Source organism: Pleurodeles waltl, chromosome 8 (genome assembly GCF_031143425.1).
Source record: "Pleurodeles waltl isolate 20211129_DDA chromosome 8, aPleWal1.hap1.20221129, whole genome shotgun sequence".
Lineage (NCBI taxonomy): Eukaryota > Metazoa > Chordata > Amphibia > Caudata > Salamandridae > Pleurodeles > Pleurodeles waltl.
Genome location: NC_090447.1, coordinates 632,095,184 through 632,111,844, shown reverse-complemented (window position 1 = coordinate 632,111,844; position 16,661 = coordinate 632,095,184). Strand labels below are relative to the sequence as shown.

Here is a 16,661-nt window from a genome sequence, read left to right as displayed (position 1 = left end):
AAGGTAGGTAAAGCCGGAAGAAGTGATCCGAGAGAGAAGAGCTAGAGAAAGGTGACAGAGTCGTAAATAGAGGAAGAAGAAGTGGAAAAAGAGAACCTCATGTACTTTTGTAAAGACAAGTATCATAATGAAATTACTCACAAACTAGAGCAAGTTTTTTTCCACACTGACCTTCTTCACTTTAGCAAATTTTGGCAATGCTTTAAATGCCGTACTCGTTTGAGGCAATATTACGGAATTCCCATTCAGCGTGGGATAAATAAACCACATAGAGCCCCCCACATCCGACTCAATTAGGAGCTCTCAGGTCATGCAACTGTGCTGAGGGGACCCACCTGTAGCTCAGGAGGGCCTCAGCACCTTGGAGGCTGCATATATAAACTCAAGACCGTGGTACATGATGTGTGCATTTCAGACATTCATGGCTAAAGGCTGCCTATCCAGACCTAAAAGCAACCTTGCAGAGCCGGTGATTTCTCAAACTGTGCCTTCTCTGCCCAGCCCAAATGCTCCCTCAGTGTAGGCACCCGAGACAGTGAAAGCTGCCCTCCCCAAATCTGGAGGACTAACATTGTAGCTGGACATGCGGCACGGGGTAAAGACGGGATCCTAAGTTGATTTAGTTCTGTAGAAAGTCATCAAAATCTGAATGGGCCCAATCACTAGGAGTGCCCTTAGGAGCCCTGGCTTCAGCTCTTCAAACCCCCCATCCCCTCCTGGTCTTGCCTGCTCTCCTTCAGCGGGTATGCCCAGTGAAGAGGTATTTAAGCTCAGATCATTCTGCTGCAGTTGTGAGTACCTGTAACCAGTCACGCAGATGGTGGGGAGTGTGGTACTGGTTGTGGTTGCTAACGCTGGACAGAAATTTACATAATATAGCATTTCAGATACAGGTCTGGATAATGGCTATTATTAGTGCTTTACATACTAAGACATGATGGACACTGCGCACTACATGAATAGTAGTTCAATATAGTGGAACTTGTGAACTTTATCTTGTGTGTTGTGCTTTACATATTGGATTTGGTGGCCTTTGGGTGTGTTTTATTACTTTGCATGAAGGGACATTACTAGTATTGGCCTGGAAATAGGTGTTGTGTATTGGGTCATTGCAGACTAGCCTGATCTTGTTGATTTACATGATAAGACATTATGGGGCTGATTTTAACCTTGGCGGACGGCGGAGGCCGTCCGCCAAGGTTCCGCCGCCAAATGACCGCACCGCGGTCACAAGACCGCGGCGGCCATTCTAACATTTCCTCTGGGCCGGCGGGCGCTCTCCAAAAGAGCGCCCGCCGGCCCAGAGGAAATGCCCCTGCAACGAGGATGCCGGCTCAGAATTGAGCCGGCGTAGTTGCAGGGGTGCGACGGGTGCAGTTTGCACCCGTCGCGTATTTCAGTGTCTGCATGGCAGACACTGAAATACTTTGCGGGGCCCTCTTACGGGGGCCCCTGCCGTGCCCATGCCATTGGCATGGGCACGGCAGGGGCCCCCAGGGGCCCCGCGGCACCCCCTACCGCCATCCTGTTCATGGCGGGTTTCCCGCCATGAACAGGATGGCGGTAGGGGCTGTCAGAATCCTCATGGCGGCGGAGCGCGCTCCGCCGCCATGAAGGATTCCCCCGAGCAGCGGTAAGTCGGCGGGAGCCCGCCGACTTGCCGCTTCTGACCGCGGCTGAACCGCCGCGGTCAGAATGCTCGTGGGAGCACCGCCAGCCTGTTGGCGGTGCTTCCGTGGTCGGTGGCCCTGGCGGCCACCGGCCGCCAGGGTCAGAATGACCCCCTATGTATTCTAACATGGGTGTGATGCTGTCATACTGGAATGTTGTGGATCCTAGCTAGGGTGATGGTGCTTTACATACTGGTACATCCTGAACATTGGGCACTAGCTGTTGCTTTGCATGCTGAAGCAATACAGATTCTAACAGTGTTTGCAGTTTTGGGCCATTGTGGATACTCTGGGCTGAGGACGGGTCTTTACTTGGAGCATTATGAATAAAGGCTAATGGATAATGCTTTAGGGTCTGTGGCCTGAATACTATGCTTGGATAATTGGCAACACTGGCCTTGCTGTTGTGCTACTGATAATAAGACATGGTATACATTCATCTGACTATGGTGTTTTACATACAGGAAAATTGTGGAAACTGATATGGCTACATCGCTTTACATATACGATAGCCTGGTTGTAGGACTCTCCAAAGACATTACTGATTCTAGCCCAGCTTTATTTTACACACTGGAACATTGTGAAGGTTGACCTAAATGTGGTGCTTTACAAACTGGATCACCATGGAAGTTTGTCTAGCCTTCTGGTGCTTCACATACTGAGATATTGTGGATACTGGTGTGACCACAGTGCTTTACATAACCAAGGAATAAGTCCCGGCTATGGTACTTTACATACTGAAGCATTGTCTCTGCTGGTGTAGATATTGTATTGTACACCGTGGAACGTTGCAAATATGGTGCTTTACACTCTGGAGCAGGGTGGAAGGTATACTAGCACTTCTTTAGATACTGGCAGTCTGTGGACACTTGTTTTGAAATGGTGGCATACTGAGTATTTTGAGCGCTGGTATGACTACGATCCTTTACATGTGAATTATTCGAATATTTCCTTAGTTTTCCAGTGGAGCTACATGTACAATTTATTACTTTGTTAACAATATACTTCATAAATTGTGTTGAAAAAATGCACAGTTTCTCCCAGTTCTTTCCAAAATCTCTTGCAAAGTGTTTGGATCACAAACTGCACTCACTGACTTGCTTTCTACATTAGCTCGTTCTTACTTTGTTAAAAATGTTGTTGCACTTCTTTTTTCCCTTTTCAATACACATAATGATGTGCTGTGGCCATTAACCATACTAAAATATATGATGTGTTTTTTAAGCAAATTTGGAAATGTGTTGATAAAAATGCTCCAATTTTTCTACAAATTTCTTTAGGGAAGAGCCCCATTCCGCTCTCTTGTGTGCCTCGCTATTAACGTTCAGACAATGGTGCAACATAGGCCTGTGCAGCCTCCAATGTGCTGAGGCCCTCCTGAGCTACAGGGCGTCCACTCAACACAGCTGCATGACCTGAGAGCTCCTGAGTCCGGAGTGGGGGGAGGGCTCTATGTACTTTGCACCACTGGGGTCAGACTCTCTTATTACGCTCACTCGATTAAATATTGATGGTGTGAAAACATAGTCCAAGGCTACTGTGGGTCCCCAGTCCAGCCCTGCAATACGCATCATAAGGTATGATATTTACGTAGCTTGATGTGGGGACCTGCCGGCCATGGGTGCAAGTAGTAATGGTAGGTAGAAGTGGTGCCTGATAAAACACTATTCACACAAAGGAAGTGGAGGAGGAGGTACAAAAATAATACAGTGTACCTCTTTCCGGTTTAATCCGCTCTCTTTCTGCGAATCCAGCAGCAGCCATGCTGACCCTGTTTAGCCACCTGAAAAGCACAAAAAACACAGAAAAAGAAACCGCATCAATACAATTGCAGGCTTCCCCCTCCGGGCTGCTATTTACAGTTATTTGCATTCCATGCTACATAAAATGAATGCTCAAGAAAATTCAAGGGTTTCTAATATTTCAACTACAATTTAGGCAGCTGCTTTGTATGATGTTTTTTCCTCCAGTTTCTACAAAGATGCATAATTTTTCCGTTGCAAGAATAGCTTCCATGCTGTAGTCTTGCTTTTCATGCCAATATTTGAATGGAAATGTCTAACATCTGTAAAAGGAGGGTGTGTGGATAATCAAAAGGCTGTGAAAGCTGGTAATGACAGATGTTCCCTCATCACACAAGTGTTATTGTAACTCCAAATACAGTTTTAAGTGAATAGTTTGAGGCAAATACGGTATGCTAAGTTCAATCAGAAATCAAACTGCAGCCGTAAACAGCAACGAGTCTCTATGAAAAGAAATACTGCATTTTAAAAATGATTCCTTCGTGCCTATTTATGATAAAAAAATATATATATATAGCATGATTATAGGAAAATGCTGTAACCTATCGTGACTGGCCAGCCACACTGTCAAATATGAACACACATACAATCAGTAGGAACTAATTGGTGTTGTAAGCTACCCATAACATCAAGCTTGTTAAAGAATAGCCTTTGGCTAATATCTTTCTTTACCATCACCTGCCAGAGAAAGTCTCCGTTTCCGAACACCTGAGCATTACAGGTTTCACTCCCATAATGTGCGCCATTAACTTACGCATAAGACTTGTGTTGAAAAGAGGGACTTTTCCAGTCCATAAAATCTGGATTTCAAAAAGGTTTACTGACAGAACAGCAGTTCAGGTGCTCAGCAAGGCCATCTAAGTTCTGAATTCTAAACAGTTGCTAAAGCACAGTGTAATACCATTGAAAGTAAACACAGTCTCAATTTACACCTATGATGTACACAACGAATATATATATATATTATACATATTTTAAGGAAACAATATACACATGACTATACATATATATATGTATATATATATACATATATATATATATATATATATATATATATATATATATATATATATACTCTGAGTGTAACACATCTTTCTCCCTAAAAATAGAAAATTGTTTTCAAAACAAAATCTTTATATTTTCCAGGAGCGTGTCTCACTAAATTAGTCTCCTTGACTCTTAATGCCACTGAATCACAAGGAATAATTTTCTCATTCATCATCAAATCAACATTTTCCACTCATTGTCTTTCTGGTGTACATCCCTCATTCCATTTCGAATTGTCAATCCTGAGAAGAGAGCTCTCCTCTGATTCTTTTCTCCATTACATTATCAGCTCCTTGGTTTTAGCCACTCACCTGACATTCAATACATTCAATATGACCACTTTATTTGTGTTAAACTTTATTACTTTCATTGCTTTGCCATATGTGGGTGCACCTTTCGTCAAAATTGCTTACTCAATTGCGCACCTCAAACCTAGGTTCCTTCACTCTTCACTTGGAGTCATATAATTTTTTCAGCTTATTTAGCTTCTCCTCCACCATCCAGACCACCTCCATAACATCCACCACATCAGTCTTCTTTACCCACTTCGTCTTGTACCACCATGGACACAACTGATATATGGGATCTCTTCCCTTTAACAATTTGAAAGGGTTGACTTCTGTGGCAGTATGAGGTGTTATTCTATATAACCACAATTTCTCTCTCAACATGCTTTTCAATTCACAACCACATTTTCTGGCATCCATTACCCAGTCTTTTAGTACATGATTGAATTGCTCCACCTGTCCAGTTCCTTCAGATTCATACAAGGCTGTGATGATATGTTGGATCTTACACTGCTTGAGGAAATCTTTCATATCTTTAGATTTAAATTGGACATCATTGCCCCTTTTTAACACCTCGGGATAACTTTCTCTTGCCAACATCTCTTTGAGAACCTTAATAACTATACAGATGGTAATTTGCATTACAATCCTAATCACAGGCCATTTGGAATGATAATCCATGAGTACCAAAGCAAACCTAGCATCTTGTGGCAAAGAATAAAATGATCCTAAAATGCCAAGGGAATTCTGACCACTTCACAGGTTTCAAAGGTGCAGGAGATACCCTAAATGTGTTTTCCCCTTTTACACATTCATTGCATTTTCTCGCCACTTTGTCAACTTTCTGACGTAAACTTGGCCACCAAAAACATCCTCTAATACGTCTCTTCATGGGAGACATTTCCAAATGGTCTTAGTGAGTTCTAATTTCCAATTTCCTCTCTTCTAGCGTTGTCTTATATTGACCCCTTGCCATTTTAACTAGATCGCAGGAAAAAGGAATAGTTCTGAGAGCTTTTTTTAGGTTTTTATGAGCAGCTGTACACGCAGGGTTGAACCATCAGTGAGCCACTGGACCGGAAGGGATCCTATCAATTATCAGTGCAGCGGAAATTGCATTATTAAGATGTTCATATTCTTGGACTATAAGATCATGGGTTGACTGATGTGACGGACAAATATTAATGGAGTCTAGCTTTGACTTTATAATTTTGTGGTTAAAGGCATTTGGATCTACCTTTTCCCATTTCATGCGTACACCAGAATTTCTAGCTAAATCAATGCATAAGGGATTATGATCACTGGTGCAATGGGGTATTATCTTGAAGTCAAGAATTAAATGAAAATCTAAAGAGCTAATAAGAATAAAATCAATAATACTCCCTTTAGAATTCCCTGTAAATGTGGGATTTTTTTGGGTATTTACAGACGCTTTTCCCCTTGAATATACAAAATCAAATTTATAGATAAGAACATTTAAAGCTTCACCTCCATTGGTATGAGTAAAGTGGGCTAACATCTCTCTACCCTCAGTAGAAATGATGCACAAGTGTGGAGCTTCCTGATGGCACTGGAGCGTATTAAAATCTCCTACCCAAAGCATAACTAGCCCTTTATCCTGTAGCCGAGTAGATGAAACAATAAAATCTATTAGGTCCTCAAGGTTTCTCTTCAAGAGACTACGTGGAATATTATTACAGAAGTTTATTATCAAAATGCCCTTACTCCCTTCAATTGATAATAAAACAATTATAAAATAAGGTAAGGACAAAATTATAGATGCCTCCAATTTTGGTAATTGTAGTGATACAAGAACAAGAAGGCCCACTCTTGCCCTTACCGCTATGGAGGTTACTGCTGGTTGATCTAGGGATAAATAACCATCCAATAAGAAAGTGTCCTTTGACCAAGTCTCTTGAAAGCATATTATGTCATATGTAGATATAAGTTTCAACCAATCTGGGTTTTTTATTTTAGGCCGAAGCCCCACAATGTTCCAACTAATTAATGTTAAGGGTTTATGTCCTAGTCCTTGTATCAGTTCTTCCATTGTGATGACATGGACCAAGGCACTGGGGTGAGTAGCGGTCTTAGCCATCCCTTCCTCAAATGGAAATACAGTATCTCTTTTGATCCATTCAAATGCTTGTTGCTGCTTTTCTATCCAGTTAAAAACTACATTTTTCTTTGTCAGTGCATGAAACTGTTCCATTTTGATCACAAAATCTCTAATGAATTTACTATAGTATTCATACATGCCTGCAAAAGAGAGCAGCTTTTTTTTGGTGTCTGGTGCTGGTGCTTTCTCAATTGCACCCACTAGCGATTTTTTAGGCACCACTCCATCATTGGACAGTGTGTGTCCTAAATACTCCACATAGCTCCAATATAGTTTATATTTATATTTTTTCAAAGTTAGTTAGACCATGCTGTTCCAACCTTTTGCACACTTCTTTGAGATTATTTAAATGTTCATGATGATCCTTTGAGACACTAAGGATATCATCCTGAAAACAATTTTCAAACTTGTCCATATCCTTAAAAATGTGATACATTGCTCTTTAGAACACTGACGCAGCTGAGGCTAAACCAAAAGGCATCCTCTTAAACTGGTATAAACCCAACTGCGTAAGAAAAGCTGTATAATGTTTGGAATCCTCTGTCAATTCTATTTGGTGGTATGCAGATCTTAAATCAAGAGTTGAAAATACCACTGCTCCCTCCAACATGTATACTACCTCATTACAATTTGGTAGGGGAAGACAATCCACAATAAGATTGGCATTTACAGCTCTCAAGTCAACACATACTCTCAGAGTTGTCTCCCTACCTTGTTAAAACTATGAGAGACACATATTCTGATGATTCAATTACCTCTATAATATCTTCTTTATGCATCTCATTTAGCATTTCCTTTATTTCTTCTCTAACATTAATGGGAATATTCCTCAATTTCTGTTTCACAGGGATTTCTCCCTCTTTCATTTTTATTTTATGGGAATAACCTGCCAATATTCCTAAATTCTCTGTAAATACTTTAGGGAATTGCAAAATCACACTTTACCATTCTCTACTGTCGGCTACAAACAATACTGTTTCTTTACTCCTGGTATTAAGGAATATATCCAATTTCCATTGATCTCTCCAACCAAGGACATTCACATCCTTTCCAGCTCTGTATAATTTGACTTGAGTCACTCTACCTTTAAAATGTAAATCAACTTGTTCATATACTATAATCTCAATGGTTAACCCATCAAAACTCTCAACTATGGCTTCAGATTTCTTTAACTGATGTATTTCTAACACCTCAGCAAATTTTTAATTGAAATAATTTCTAGCAATAATAGTCCATGAAGAACCTGAATCAGCCATGAGGTCTAGGTCAATATTCAAAACATTTATCACACAAATGGGTTGACTTTTGATTCCATGTTCTTCTTCACTCATGTTAAAATTCCTAATAGATAATACCACTTCTTAACTGCACATTTCAAATTTGTCACAATCACATTTCCTACTTTGTTCTCTATCCTATTTTTCCTCTAGGGCGTACTTATTCTTCTTTGTATCTTTGCATACATAGGCAAAATACCCTACCCGCCCACATTTAATGCATACTTTCCCAATTGCGGGACATTGGGCAAATGAGGCAGTATGACTGGTACTACCACACCTGTAACATACAGTAATATTTTCCCCTTTCTTATTAAGATTTTGAAAACGTGCACCATTCACACTGCATACACTTTCTTCAGACTGGTTAACAGTACAAACTTCCTCACTATTACAACATTTGTTTGACACTGAAGTCATCCATTTTTCTGACTCTTCCAAACCTTATGCAGTAGCAATGACATCTTGTCATTTTGGGTCACCCATGATCCATAGCTATTCCAGTATTATTTTACTCTTTACATGTGCTACAATCTGATCTCTGATCATTTCATCGGTCATGGGTCCAAAAATACATGTCAAAGAAAGGGCACTTAACGCAGTAAGAAACTTTTCCAATGACTCTCCTTCCTTCTGTGATTTAATGTAAAATGTTAACCTGTTTAATGCAATACTAGTGGTGGACTTAAACCTCAGTTCCCTTCTTAGTAATGCTTGGCGGTATACATAAATATCCCCTTGACCTTCTACTTGTGATAAAGTTCTAAAAATAACTTGTTCTTCAGATCCTAAACAATGTAACAATATATTGTTCTTCCTCTCAGCATTCATACATTCACCATCTCTAGCCATCATAAAAGTTATAAATTATTTCTTCCATCTCATCCATGGTATTACAGGTGCCCATTTGATTTGTAAACACTTGCCTGGAGGATCAAACTGCACGTTTAACCTTTACAGCAATATTAAAATAAGAAATTACAAAATAAAAGTAGGCACTGTTGTTCAAATGCTGATTGGCCCGCACAAATATATTTTCAATTAATAACATAGAAAATGGACATAAATAAAGTAGTCATCATTGTCTAGAAGATAGACTATACCTTAAATGATTGCCCTATCTTTATTTCTGTGAATAACCCAGTCCTATATTGATGGTCATGGCCAAAGTATTCCGTTTTCAGTGAAAGTGAACTGTATTCAATATATCACTGTTTTGAAGGCAGTAGTCAGAAAAAATGTCTTCAGCAACCATGAAAATGAAAATTAGCTTATAATGGTGAGGTAAATTCAGTGAATCTCTTTTCTGTAATGTATTTATGCCACGCATATGTTGATAATCTCCTTTTAACGCATGTGTGTATAAATTACAGTCCCCTGTGTGAGTGAGATTACGTGACTAATCTTGCCCGATGAGTGCACGAGCCAACGAGTAGAAACTCCTGTGTGGCGCAGGTCAAAAGTCCTGCGCAGTAGAAACTTCTGTGCGGGCATGTTCAGTAGAGAGCATGAGTCTGCAATGTTTAAACAATGTAGAGAAGGTCCTTAGTAGCGTACGGTAAAGAGCAAACGAGTGTTAAGCAAAAGCTGTGGGGAAGAAAATCCCTTAAATTATGGCAAAATGTGTGAGATGGCTAAAGGTGTTCCCAGCAAACAAAACGCAGATAGCAAGTAAACAGTCCTCAAGTATTAATATTTCTCCCTGAGAGTGCTTGAAAGCCCCAAAGAAATATTCCTAGAAATGTTGCACTTCCTTTGCTGCATTATTAGTTAATTACAGGTACACTCTTGGCCCTCGTCACCAAATTGTGTTGAAGAAAGGGTCATAAAATCTGTAGTTCAAGAAGGTTTATTGTCAGTACAGCATCTTACCGACGCTGCATCTGTTCAGCTGCTCAGCAAGACCATCTAAGTTCTGAATACTAAACTGTTGCTAAAGCACAGTGTAATACAATTGAAAGTAAACACAGTCTCAACTTACACATATGTATATAATGAGTATATACAATAACAATATTAAAGAAACAATATATACATGACTATACTAATGATTAAATATATATATAAACTCTGAATGTAACAACTTGCATAGACATGCATTTTGGGGATAATCAATACAAGTATGCCTGTAAATTTATCAAACTCATACCCTTTCAAGTATATGTAGGATTTTCTACTACTACTGCTAGGGCTGAATCATAATGGATTTTTGGCACAATGCAGGGCCGAGCACCTGCTTTATGCCCCTGTAGGGTGTAAAGTGAATCAATTTAACAAGATATTAGACACCACTGCTCAGAAATGGGAAGAGGGAACTTTGCTCATGGTTTCCGAGGTGTACTATATAACAACATAGCACTAACTCAGAAAAATATCCAGTTAAATAAATTCACCTTGAAGAACCATTGGTCCTAAGCTCACCAGCAGGATTGATCCAGGTGTTTGATCTCCTTGGCCTATATCCTGAACAATCCTTTGTGAATTCAGGTTTTTAAGAGAGAAGAGGAAGTGTAAATGTTGACAGTTCTATGGTTCTGGTGATGGTCTTAGTAATTCATTGAACCAGAATGTTGACATGTGTTTAGCTGAAGTTCTTGAACATGTTAGAACAATCAATTTAATAAATAGTAAATTAATGCTAGCAATTCATTTTATTGCCTGGTAAAAACAACTGTATCACTTCCTAAATTATTGGCAATCCATTTAATTTGTGGTTAGCACTTGCTGAGGGCTGCTCATTTTCTTTCTCTGTATTTCTTTGTTTTCTGCAACTGTGTCACAATAGCAAAAAATATTTGTTCATCACGATCTATTGACAAAATAAATGTTTTGTATATTTCCTCCATGGCAACACATATCTATTGGTTGAATTAGTGTGGGTAGAATCATTGTGGTTGCAATCTTATCATTACACCATCCATAATTTAGAGTTGTAATTTGTTAAAATATTAGAGAGAGACAGTAACTCTGAAAAATATTTTCTTATTATAAGTGTCTGTACCCAGATGCCCCAAGGGGCATTGTGTTGCCCTTTTTTACACACATGTGAAAGCCGGATTCACAAAACCAAATCCTGCCTTACTCTTGAGAAAAAACAGTGACAGTTGCACCTTCCCTCGTCTACTCTGGAAAGCATTTATGAGTTCCATAACAGTTGTAAATGTACTTCAAATGTGGGATAAAGCTTATGGGAGTAAATATATACATTTTGAGAATGATTTAACAGCCACAACCCAATACAGAACCATCCTGTGTATGAGATAAAAGCCTTAGTTGATACTGGACATGGAGTATGCAATGCAATGTACAAATGCTGGGGCTGGCAGAATTGCAGTATACGTATGAAACTGATGGACAGCAAAGGGTTCTAAGGGCATGGTACAGTACCACCACATCCACAATTAAGGTCCGGTACAGTCCAGTGCTTTAGTAGCAAGAAATTTGTATCACCCCTGCTTGAGTAGAAGCAGGCTTGCTCCAAGTAACAGAACCTTATCACACACAGATATGTAGGCAGAAACGGAATCCCCTCCTACAAAGTTTAGATAATTGGTAATACAGTAGAGGTGAGATACAGGGCCATCTGTCTTTGCACTCTTTCTCTTCAGAAGAAAACTTTGATGGTGGACCCCTGCCGCCTTGCACCTCATAGCTGCACTGAACCCAGTCTACACTTTTCTTTGGTGTGGGCCAGACACTGTTTTCTTCTGTGTCCTGTTTCTGATACAAACATCAAATTCATCAATCACTGTTTAGGTAAACATCTACTACTGTACACTGTCAAACAATAATGAAATGAAGGTCTTCTTCAACTGTGCCTGTATGAAGGTGACCACCTACTCCTTTTCCCTACTCTAAAAATAATAAAAACTGCTTCTTCAAGGTATTGCAAGGCCTACATTCTAACTGGACAACCTCAGGTTGATTCAATTTCACCTCAAGATGTAAAAGGTAATGGAATTGTCAAAAGGGTACATTTGTGAAAAAAACTGCCAAGAAAAGCCCAAACACCATGACACATGCTTATGCACTCTGCATAGAGTTGCTAGAGCAGATTTATTAATGAAAATTAATATTAATTTGCATGTGTTTAAGTTAGCATAACCAGGTCTTGAGTTGACATGACATGGCCTCAGACTGCATGTACTGACATGCACTCTCAAGATCACAAAAAAAGCCTGTTTTAGGCTTTGCCATTTTATTTTTTCTTATGTTAATGAAAACCTATTGGTTATTATCAGTATCACTACATCTAACACCATGTCATGAGTATCACTTTCACTGTTTGAAAACCTTTTAGATCATAGTGCTATTTCTGTGCCAAAGTTTAGGGATAATACTTATGTTAGTCTTTTTTACTGAACATAAGGATATCATAAATGTAACTAATAGCTATATTTGTGCCTACTTACTGTCTTCTGTTACAGACGGGACTGCATATTTCCAGCTCTCCTTAAACTACAAACTTTCATGTAGTGTTTATTTGTCATTTCTATTGGAACAGGATCTATTGATTGATCTTGAGACAGACTAGTTATTGCCATTATGATCAGGGATTGGGCTTTATTAACAAAACTAATAGACCCATTATGCTACACCAAACATTTAACACTGCTAACCAGAAAGTGTGTGTTAGTTGACTGATGTAAATTATAATTTCATTAGAATATTTAATGAAAACTGAAACTTAATGCAAGCTGATTGGTCTGAAGGCATGATTGAAGGAAGAAGAGTGTTGCAAACAGTAATGAGGAAGCTTCTAAAGAGCCTGAGATCGGAATATGAACAAGAGTAACAGTGCCAAACAGGAAATACTCAGCATGCAAATCAACATATTTGACAAAAATTGAACCAGAAGAAAGAAGTATTAATCTGAGAGACTATCAATTTCTGTTGGAGGCATCTCAATGAATAGACATGAATTGAGGAATGATGGCAATCTACATTGAATAATAACCTGATGGAGTAATGAAACTGAATTTTTTAATTTCTGAGAAGATTTTTGATTTTGGACTTTTTTGATGTTCTCATAACACCTACACAACTCTCATAGATCTGAAACTGAGGTAGAATGTGTTTCTTTATGACTGTGTTCAATAACTCATGTCCACTTTCAAGAATGATTTTGTATCTTAGGTATTCTGTTGAAGATAGTTATGTGCCTGTGTTGATGTTTATGAACTGAACTGTTGAATTATGTGCCTGTATCTGTTCTGCTTATATCGATCATCTTTGAGGGCTAAAGACACTTACATCAGAATTTCTACTATTTTGAAGAGTTTTATTTTTTAAATGTTTGCACTTTTGAGGTTTAGCTTTTGTTTTCAATAATTTTGTTTTTATGGAAAGATGGTTGCTTCTTCTAACAAATTGTGCTTAACTCTAAAAATGTTTTTTCATTTTTAGTTCCAATTGGCATATTAGTGAGTCTGCATTATTTGATTGTGCGTGCTTCAAATAACAAAAGTAAAGTGTCCCACAAAATAATAACTTTTTGAAGTTATAGGAACTGTAATAGTGGAAAGAAGATTAGCAAAAGGAAGACAGAAAAAGTAGAGACTGATAGCATAAAAGGAACAATATATAACATATTGAAAGCACTGGAGAAATTGAAGATGAAAAATTCTGAATGACGAATTCTAGAGTAGTGTGGTTTGTGATGATTTAAAAAAAAACAATCACCAGGGGGGATTGTTAGAACAGATTTATTAATCCAAATTAATGTTTCCATATGTTTAAGTTGGTATAAGCAGGCCTTCAGTTGATATAACTGGGCCTCAGACTGCATGTACTGATATGCACTTTTAAAATTACAAAAAAATACAATTTTATTCTTCATGTTTAAAAATCCTGATGATGTTTTTTTCCATTAATTGAAAATAGTCAAAATAGGATCTGTTCTGTAGTGCTGTGCTGCAATGAAATGCAATTTCTTCATGGCTTCGGAGAAAGCTGTGTCCTAACTACACTTACTCTAGCAACAAGTCAAGGACTTTTCCTGTTCCTGAGGCTGACTCTGAGGGGTCCAGCGTATGGAATAAGTGCAAAGCTGAAATGCGATTCTCTTGTTTTTAGGTTAAGGGTGAACATTAATTATGCATTCTGAAGGCATTTCTAGCAGTGTTGCAGTTAATGTGTCCTGTGTTTATGAACATCTATTGATTGCTCTCTATACTTTTTGTATTGCACCCCATGTCATGAGAGTGGTTTTCATTGTCTAAAAACCAATAAAATATGTTTCTTTTGGGATGTACAGTAGAGCTTTTTGCCTATTGTCCAGAGACAGACATCCCTTTGAATCCTAGGATGGACTGAATACGTTTTAGCAGTGTCAGTTGCAGGCAGAGCAAAGGAAAGGGGACATTCTTTCACACCATAACTTGTTTCTGCCATCTTCAAAAATTGCATGGTAATGTGCAAGGAGCTGGGCAGCTTGCTTCAAATGGAACCTCTAGTTTCACTGGTACCACAGTTCTACCCGTTTTCCCATTTTTCCCTGTGGAAAGGGCATGCACAGGCTTGTCAGAGAGCATTCAGACGTCTGCTATTCACACCACGCGTTTTGCTCCCACCACCCCTACCCTTACTAGAAGGCAGCTAATGCCACAGAAACAAGCTTACTGTCTACGGGAAGCCATTCAGCAGAATGAATAACTTGTCCCAACAGGGTAGTTTGAAACTGTAATCTTGTTTCTGCTTGAATAGGGAAAAATTGCAAAATCCAAAAGGGGTGAAGAAGCCCAAATATTTGCTTTGAGGACAGTTCTAAACTGAGAAAATGTTGCATTAATCAATATGCATTAATGTCTATGTAGGGCCAATGGAATCTGATACGTTGTGTAGTTTTCACCCATAGTGTAAATATAGTAAGGTGTTTGGACAAAATCTCAAAAATATAAAAATGTGTGGACAAAATATTGTGTTCAAGATATTGAGGACCAAAATATTGTGAAGGTAAGTTTGTATGTGTAAGCTAAGCTTTACTATATTTAACTTGTCATTATGGGCCTCATTACATCCCTGGCGGCCGGCGGTAAGCTGCCGGTAACACGGCCAACAGGCTGGCAGTGTTCCGCCAGCTATTATGACCATGGCGCTATATCCATGGCCACACCGCCGGCCCCTGCACTATACTGCCAGGCTTCTGCCTGGCAGTCATAATCCCCAGGGCAGCAGTGCAAGCACTGCTGCCCTGGGGATTATGAGTCCCCAACCGCCAGCCTGGCCACAGCGGTAAACACCGCCATGGAGAGGCTTGCGGTAAGGGGGACCTGGGGTGACCCCAGGCATAGCCCCATCATGCATTTCACTGCCCAAATTTCGGGCAGTGAAATGTGCGACGGGTGCTACTGCACCCGCTGCACATCATATTACGAGCCGGCAGCAATGTGGATGTGACTTTTCCGCTGGGCCAGTGGATGGTAACACTGTTACCGTCCGCTGGCCCTGCAGAAAAGTCAAAATAGGGCGCCAGGAATACCGCCAGCACTGGCGGTATTCTGGTGCCCGCTGCCTCGGCCGTCTTCTGCGAAGACCGCCAAGGTTGTAATAAGGGCCTATGTACCTTTGTGGTATACATACCTTCAAGGTATGTAGATGTAGAGTTGCGAATAGTGAATCTATACTTACCTATTTCCACTTACAGTCTCGATATTTTGGTCCTTGATATTTTACCCGCAATATATTTTTGAAATTGATATTCTATCAGTGAAACTATAGTGAAGTGCTACAGACTTACCTTAGTTAAAAAGAAAGAGGACCTTTGTTTTTGTATGCTCACACAAAATACTAGGACTCTGCAGGCCATGCTAAATGTATACTTGGTCATGTCTACAACAGAGCTACCGGTGCATGGATACAAGGCTGCATCAGAAAACAGTGTCCTCGCTCAGCCTCCACATGTGTGCAAACATGTGTGCACATATGTTTGCATGTAACCAGTGCAGGGCCTCTTGCCCCAGCTGCACTGCAGCAGTCCTTATATTAAAAGGTAGCCACTTCAAACCAATTAAGCAGAAGCTTACAGTGAGTAAGATTCCATTTCTCACTTACATCAGAGATCCAATAATCAGGCGGAATTAAGCGGGTCAGAACCCTCTTCCTCACACCTCCATTATTTGCAAAAGAAACTGTATCAGTTACAAAGGCATCCATGCTTACTCACCCTCATATTTCTCACAAGAGTGTGAGCTCTAGGAAGCAAATGCATCCTACTTATTGGAACACTGGAATGTTCAGAGCTCCACTGAAGACAATGAAGTGGCTGAGGGCTTACAATGGCTGATATAAGCCTTCTGCTTCAACTTTCTGATGCTTGCATTTCTATTTATCTCTTTTTCATGGAGAACATTTTACTCTCAGTGGGTGGAATATTCTAATAGCCTTATATCCCTTCCGCCTCAGGCTATATTGGTTGATAAAAGCCCTCTCTCTTGTTATAGGCCCATGTCACAGGCGAG

The 16,661-nt window shown here is 39.7% G+C and overlaps 1 protein-coding gene across 2 annotated transcripts in view; it reads right to left on the bottom strand.

Annotated features, from left to right (window-relative positions):
* CNKSR2 (connector enhancer of kinase suppressor of Ras 2) overlaps window positions 1-16,661 on the bottom strand; it is a 1,907,760-nt gene that overhangs the window by 187,548 nt on the left and 1,703,551 nt on the right. For both annotated transcript variants that reach the window (XM_069204730.1, XM_069204731.1), the window contains one exon: window positions 3,386-3,453. In XM_069204730.1, the coding sequence (XP_069060831.1) occupies window positions 3,386-3,453 (68 nt within the window). The remainder of the gene's footprint in view (window positions 1-3,385; window positions 3,454-16,661) is intronic.